The 7,500-nt window shown below is 44.5% G+C and overlaps 3 protein-coding genes across 3 annotated transcripts in view; all 3 read right to left on the bottom strand.

Annotated features, from left to right (window-relative positions):
• LOC143019655 (adenylate cyclase type 3-like) overlaps positions 1-7,500 on the bottom strand; it is a 708,772-nt gene that overhangs the window by 433,749 nt on the left and 267,523 nt on the right. The gene's annotated exons all lie outside the window — the stretch shown is intronic.
• On the bottom strand, positions 184-1,712 carry LOC143019658 (uncharacterized). Its single transcript, XM_076175553.1, has 2 exons — positions 1,035-1,712; positions 184-793 (listed from the first exon to the last, which is right to left on the bottom strand). The coding sequence occupies exons 1-2, from the start codon at positions 1,436-1,438 to the stop codon at positions 484-486; spliced, it is 714 nt and encodes a 237-aa protein (XP_076031668.1). The 5' UTR covers positions 1,439-1,712; the 3' UTR covers positions 184-483.
• LOC143019656 (uncharacterized) lies at positions 1,709-2,929 on the bottom strand. Its single transcript, XM_076175552.1, has 2 exons — positions 2,895-2,929; positions 1,709-2,758 (listed from the first exon to the last, which is right to left on the bottom strand). Exons 1-2 carry the CDS (start codon positions 2,898-2,900, stop codon positions 1,724-1,726), a joined length of 1,041 nt encoding a protein of 346 aa, XP_076031667.1. The 5' UTR covers positions 2,901-2,929; the 3' UTR covers positions 1,709-1,723.

The raw sequence follows: 7,500 nt of genomic DNA, 5'->3' as shown, positions 1-7,500 counted from the left end.
AAGTTGAATAGGAGAAGTCATGTCCATTTCGACCTGTTTTTTTTTTTTTTTACTTATATCGATATCAATATCAATATATATATATATTCATTTATTTATTTATTTTTTATAAAAATAATATTGTACAATTCACATAGTGCATAAATTCTATGTAGAATATTGTATCTTGCTCAGCGGTTCCTGGGCCTTCCCCTACCCCTCGGTCGCCCTTTGCCCCCCCTTCTTTTGCGAAGAGGGGTGGAGCCGTTCCCATGGCGACACATGGGACAGGGGTGATCGAGTGGTAGAGATACCGTGTCCTGAAGGAAGTTGCTGATGCCCAGCCCCCGAGGTCCTGCACCCGTTCCACAGAGTGGGTGCGGAGAAACGCCAGCGATGCCGCGAGGCCTCTGATGTTGTGGGCGTGGGGGGCATGGCCCGGGTCGGCCTTCCGGTGCCCTGTTGGTGGTGTCAGCTAGCCAAGACAGGAAGTCCAGAACTGTGCTAGCGGAGATGGTCACTATCGCGTGTCTCCGAAGGAAGTCCTGGAATCTCCGGTTGGGAGGGTTGTTGGATCTGGATGACGGTCGGGACCGTAGCGAAGACGCGGTCTGTCGCTTCCTGGTCGAACAGACCACGGGAAAGGGGAGCTGCTCTCACCACGCCCCGGCGAGCTATCTCCGGGGCCGACCGCGCTGCAGACTGACGAGCTGCCAGACGAGCCGCGGTGAAGGCCCTCGCTGCTGGGGGTAGGGCTGATGACGCCATGTTGGCTGTACCCTCTGCCACGGTAGAGAGTGCCGCCAGGGTGTCTCTGCATACAGAAAACACGCGAATCAAATTAGTAGGGCGAGAAGGATCCCGATCCCCGGAGGGTGTAATAAAGTCACATCGCTCAATTGTAGAACGTATAACATATGCGAAGCCGAGGTCGTTTCCGAACGACCTCGTCCTCGGGCGCTAGTCAAGAGGCTCCGTCCTGGGTGAAGACGCTACCCGAGCGTCTCTCGCCAGGACAGGTCTGGACCCTCTATAGATTGAAATATCCCACTCACCTCAATTCTTCCCGCGGGAAGTCCTCAAAGCTCGTGGCGAGCGTCGTCAGCCAGTTCCTCATCATCGCCATTGCCGTGACGGTCGAGATGGTAGAGGCAAGGTCTTGTCTGGTCGAGGCCTCCGTCGTCAGCAACTTAGCCTCCGGTTCACTAAGTTGCTGGGGGAGGGCGGGGTCCCTGCCCGAGTGCCACAAGCAATCGCGCAGGCCCTCCGGCGCGAAGGGTGGTGGCAGGACGACGGGGAATGATGAAGGGATATGCCGTCGAGGAGGAACCGTCTTGGGTTGGTCTTGGGCCCGCTCGAGAGCAGGGATGTCTAAGGCTTTCTCCCCTTTCTCCTGCGGGAACCAGGCGTTTGGGGAGAGTGCTACCGCCGGTGAGTCCCCCGACCTGTCGACAAACATATGCCCATCAGGGTTTAAACGAGGGTTCTCCAGGAGAGCACCTAATGCGTCCAGAGTGTTAGAGGTGGAAATCCTGGAGGGCGTGGAGGCCGGGGCGGAGAGGGGTCGAATCTTATATAGAACCTTAGCCCCCTCCGCGTCGTTGGCCCACTTTAGGATAACGTCATCTCTCCTCCTCCAGCCCTCCAGTAGCGAGTAGTCGGGAGACCAGGCCACTAGCTTGTGATCTTCTCCAAACGAGTACTCCCAGGACCGGGGAAGGTCACACCATGAGAAGGGGTGAACTCAAGAGTCCGTCATGGTAGGAGGATAAGGTAAAGAAGAACTGTAGTGGTCCTCCACCCCGTCCAACCCGACGGACGTCTGATTGGGGGGTTCCTCCTGAGAGGGGCCTTCTAGTCCTATACCTGTCGCCGGCACGGAGGGGCGGAGGGAAGGACCAGGAGGGAGAGTGGGAGGGGGGGCTAGAGCCGTAGGTTCAATAGGAGGTTGCTCTGGAGAGGGGTGCGTTATGATTTGCGCGGTCTGAAAGGCCGGATAATGTGATAGGGCCGATTCAAGGACGGGGCCTATCAGGGACGGAAGGAGGGCAGCCACTTGGGCAGCCAGAGTTCCCTCTCCCCTCGTTTCGTCCCCCGGCTCCCTGCCCTTGTGGGATTTACGGCGAGGAAAAGGAGAGCGAGGAAGGGAGGGTGAGTTGGGGGGAGAGGCTGTGGAGGGTGGGGACAAGCTGAGCGTCCTGGACCTCGGTGAGGCAGACCTCTTTTTCGAGCGAGATTTCCTGCCGGGTTCACGTGAGTGAACTAGGGAGGAAGACGAGTTCGTGGGGGTGCTTGACAAAGCAAGCCGTAAGGGTTTTAAGGACCCTTGATGGTCGGATGTATGGGGCTGCCGAGAGGCCTGAGGACGCTCGGGGACACCATACTCCGTAACATCAGACTCGTCCCCTTGTACTCCGAGAGGCCCAGGTTGTCCACCAACGGAAGTCTCGGAGACATAGGGAGACGGATGGCGAGGGCGAACGAGGCCCAATTCCACGCCTAACGCCGGATCCGCCCACACCAGGGGGGGGGGGTCGTCAGCGGATTTCAATTTCCGAGCTCTGCGCCATGCCTCCCGAAGAAGTTCGAGGGCGGCTAGCTTGGAACGGGTTTTGGGAGGAGCAGCACGAATCTCCTCAACCCGCGCTTTGCACACAACGCAGGCTAGGGGGTTAAAGCCAGCTTGTGAGAAACAAGGGGCATGGCGGGAGCAGAGGTCGTGGTGGCCGTCTGACGAGATCCTGGCTGTGCAGCCGGATTCCACACACAAGCGTTTGGTCTGAAAATAGAATAATGATAATCATAGAAGGGGTGTCCCAAAGGTGTCTGGACACAACACCGAAGGGGAAAAACTGCAGGAGAACAGGTAGGGCTCCCTACGAGAACACACGAGCACGAGCAGGAACCAGACTTACCGGCATGAAAAGAAGGTGGGTTGTGGAGTGACCGACTCGTCTGGTTCCGCGATGCTAAGTGACGCGACGTCCGGCTCGAGCTAGCCGGGTAAGAAGGGAGGGAATAGGGAGGGGGAGGTGGGGTCGACAATGCGCATGCCTGCACAGAGCCGGGAATTTTAAATTTCCGATGATTTTGGCGGAAAATTCAAACCACACTCAACCTTCGGGAAATGGCCATATGACCAGGAGTGTGGTATGGGATTATCGCTATAGCTTCGCTGTGCAGGTTTCTTTCAGCCGATAAGACTTAATAATAATGACAGCAAAATAAAAATGATAAGAAAAACAATTATTTGAACTAAAACGAAAATTGTGGCAGGAAAGTGTAAGAACGAGTTCCACTCATTGAGGGCATAAGTGGCTGTGACTTTTGCCCACTTTAAGTCTCCTGTCATTTTGTGTTGTTGTAATTAGCTATGTGTATAGATTCGATGATTTTTCTTGGCTTTTTTGTGTAGTCCTTGGCCAAAATGGTGGATTTCTACCAATCTGGTAAGTGTCCCTCTGTGTCTACGTGGTTTACGAGGGCATTTGTCTCACAGTGGTGTGTAATGTCCGCTTTGTGTTCTCCGAGTCTGTCATATATATATATACATATATATATATATTATATATATATACATATATATATATATATATATACACATATATATACACACATATATATACATATATATATACATATATATATATATATATATTATATATATATATTACATATATATATATTATACATATCTATATATATACATATATACATATCTATATATATATACATATCTATATGTATATATATATATATACACATATATATACTATATATATACATATATATATAATATATATACATATATGTATATATACATATATATACATGCAACTGTGACCTGATGTCGCCCGACCATCGTAAGATAATTGACAATGACCTTCCGCTCTCCTTGGCGACTGTGACCTGATGCCGCCCGACCATCGTAAGATAATTGACAATGACCTTCCGCTCTCTAGGGGGTAATTGGTCGGTATGCTTATTCAAAACTGTCCTGGTTCCTTTGTATTATGTATATATTGTCTATGTATTCCTATCACTATGTACTTGTTGCACTGAAGATGTAATATATATACATATATATGTACATATATATACACATATATATACATATATATACATATATATATATATATATACATATATATACATATATATATACATATATATACACATATACTGTATATACACATATATATACACATATATATATACATATATATACATATATATACACATATATATACACATATATATACACACATATATATATATACATATATATATATACACATATATATATATACATATATATATATACATATATATATATACACTTACATATATATATACACCTACATATATACATACGTACATATATATATACATACACATATACATACATACACAAACATATACAGTATACATACACACCTACATATACACACATACACACACTGAAACTACATACGTACAAACATTGTCATTACTCCCAGTTAGGTTTCGACCCTCTTCTTTTGCGGGGAGTCACAATGGAGTTCCCTCAGCGCGAGGGGATCCTGGTTCTAACTTTTCTAATTGTTTCATTTCCCACCCTCTCTCTCTCTTTTTCTCTTTCCAAAACTCCAAACCTTCCCCTCCCTCTCCTCCCCTCATTTTCAACGCAACCGCACTGTCTCTCTTCCTCCACTCCATTCCTTACTACATTCCTTCTCTCTTCCTTCCCCCTACCCTTTTCCAAGCCCCCATACTTTCTCCTTTTTCGCTTTTATTCCTCTGGAGAAAGGGCGAATGGACTTCAATATCTCAAAGTGCAGTGTGTTAAACGTAGGATTACACAACTGAGCTAATAGTTATAGTTTATATAACGTCATGTTAAAAGAAAGCAGAATTTGAAAAAAATTAAGGAGTGCTAGTGAGTCCGGACCTAAAATCCAGAAACCAGTGCATCAGTGCCAAGAATAGGGCTAACAGGGAATTAGGCATTGCTAAGACGGTTACCAGCAAAAGTGCAGAGGTAATTATTTAACTTTATCTGGAGATAGTTTGACCCATCCTTGACTATGCGATATAGTTTTAATCTACCTCCTCTAGAATAGATATTGATTCACTAGAATCAGTACAGAGGAGAATGGCTAAAACTATAAAAGGGCTAAGACATTCACCATACGAAGACAGACTTAGGTACCTTAACTTACACTCTCTGGATAGACGAAGAGTGCGGGGTGATCTAATAGAAGCATTCAAATGGGTCAGAGGCTTTAGCAAGGGTGACGCAAACAAAGTCATCATTTTAAGAAAACAGGTCAGGACTTGTAGTTATGGTTTTAAATGGGAAAATTTTAGGTTTCAGAAGGAAATAGCTAAGACCTGGTTTACCAACAGTGATTAACGAATAAAATAAATTTAGTAACCAAGTTTTGGTTGTCTTAGGAGAAGATTAGATGACTTTATGGATACAGATAACAGGTGGTAGGTAGTAAGGGAAATTGAACTGCCTAGTGTAGGCCTTATGGTCTCTTGCAGTCTCCTTCATCCTTATATTCTTATTACACTCCTCTCTCCCCTCTCACCCTTTTTCCAAGACTCCATACTCGCCCCTCTTCTTGAATTCTCCCGCACTCCAATACTCTATTCCTTACTACACTCCTTCTCTCTTTCCTCTCTCCGCCTTTTCCAATCTCCCACACCCTCTCCTCTTCCTCTCTCTCTCCACACTCCTTTTCTCTCCCTAATTTTCGAAATTCCAAATGGTTATCTCTCACTATATTCACCCCTTTCTTCATTAGTTACTTTTCATATAAAATTGTTTTTGACAATTGGTACCAATATCCTCGCCCCAAACCATTTTCCCTTCGTAACGGCACTCCCGAACCATTCCATTACGTTTTTTGACATACATTTAGTCTAGCTGACGCCAGGCGATTTTAATCCGTTGATGAAAAACCCCTATCACAGCGAGAAGCCTAAGATCCTATTCACCCTTTCGTTGAGTTGTGGAATTTGCACCATCATTGTACCTGATGTTCTACAATTTTATTCAGTATAAATGTTAATCTCCCCCACACCCAAAGGGCGAAAAAACTCCGACATAAAATGTCCTCACACTACGAGTTAATGACTAGACTAGACTAGGGGGCAAGACTAAAATTTTAATTTCATTTAACATACTATATTTCAAACGATTAAACTTTGTGTATATCTCAACAAATTCTACATTTATTGTCCTTCAACAAGTACGTTTTTTTTTTTTTGTGATACCCTGTATATATATATATATATATATATTTTTTTTTTTTTGCAACCATTGTCCTAGGCTTGCTTCCGAACACCCAATGCACTTCTCTATGATACTCTTCTTCCTATGTGTCTACACCATTTCGACTCACCAACCCAATACCTATACCGAGGGTATACCTTTTCGTCCATCCTCTTCTCATGTCTTACTCAGGATCCTATTAGTGCTTATGGGACCGAACACACTCCCAAGTCAATGTTCTTCCATTACCACCAACATCTTGTGTTGTTTGCTCCACCTCCCTTCCACCTACACCTCGCTCTCATTAAGGAGTATTGCATCCACTGCGCTCTCCACCATTTCTTGTTTCTTTGTATTCATTTGTCCCCTTCCCACACGATAGTTTCCTTTTTTTTCTTCTTCACCGACCAAACTAATGCCGCTATCGCTCGTTTAAATAAATATACACGTACACGCACACACCTCCTTCCACCTGACGCTCCACCACCACACCACGCCACAAGGCACAACAAGAAACTTGTGCTCATCAGAGCGCCGAGGACTGTTCGCTACAAGAACAGCGCCATTCCGTCCATAGCGGTCATTATCAACTCAAATTAGTTTAGTCATAGAATTAACACAAAATGTATATTGTCAGTGTATCACCTTAAACTCAATACACCGATTAATCATCATAATTTATAATGTATTATTACACACACACAAACACACGGAGACACAAACACGCACAAAAGATATTGATAATACTGAAAAAGAAGATCTATAAATATGGGACAAAAGAATACCAAGATAACAAGGTAAGAAATTTGAGAAGACTGAATGTTTGAAGGAAGTTAGGACGTAAAGTTTTCTGTAAAGTTGTATTAATCTGTGTAACAAACGAGGAAAAGAAACATTCAACACAAACGAGTTTAAAAGCAAAGTTCGATAACTAGAGATACAGAATAAGTACTTCGCTAGCTGCTGCTATCCTTTACAGTATATTGCAATTAAGTAAACATACACACACGTATGGATATATAGGAAGAGATACATATGGCCGTATTTAATCGAAAATTGAAGATATTTTTGGCATTTTTAACTTAGTTACACAAACGTATGGATATATAGGAAGAGATATGTACAGCCATATTTAATTGAAAATTAAAGATATTTTTGGCACTTTGAACTTGGTTCTTGTTCTTTCGTCGTTCCCAGCTGTAAACTTCTGAGGCAAGTTGAACACTGGATTACATCTGGCAAAGGGCAGAATGAAACCA

Source organism: Oratosquilla oratoria, chromosome 37, assembly GCF_046742065.1.
Source record: "Oratosquilla oratoria isolate Oo_2021 chromosome 37, ASM4674206v1, whole genome shotgun sequence".
Taxonomy (NCBI): domain Eukaryota; kingdom Metazoa; phylum Arthropoda; class Malacostraca; order Stomatopoda; family Squillidae; genus Oratosquilla; species Oratosquilla oratoria.
This window is presented reverse-complemented; position numbering and strand designations above follow the sequence as displayed.

Coding starts and splice junctions, on each gene's coding strand:
- LOC143019658 (XM_076175553.1), bottom strand. CDS start 1,438: ATGTTTGTCGACAGGTCGGGGGACTCACCGGCGGTAGCACTCTCCCCA. Junction 794..1,034: donor TTCCCGCGGGAAGAATTGAG/GTGAGTGGGATA, acceptor TTCTGTATGCAG/AGACACCCTGGCGGCACTCT.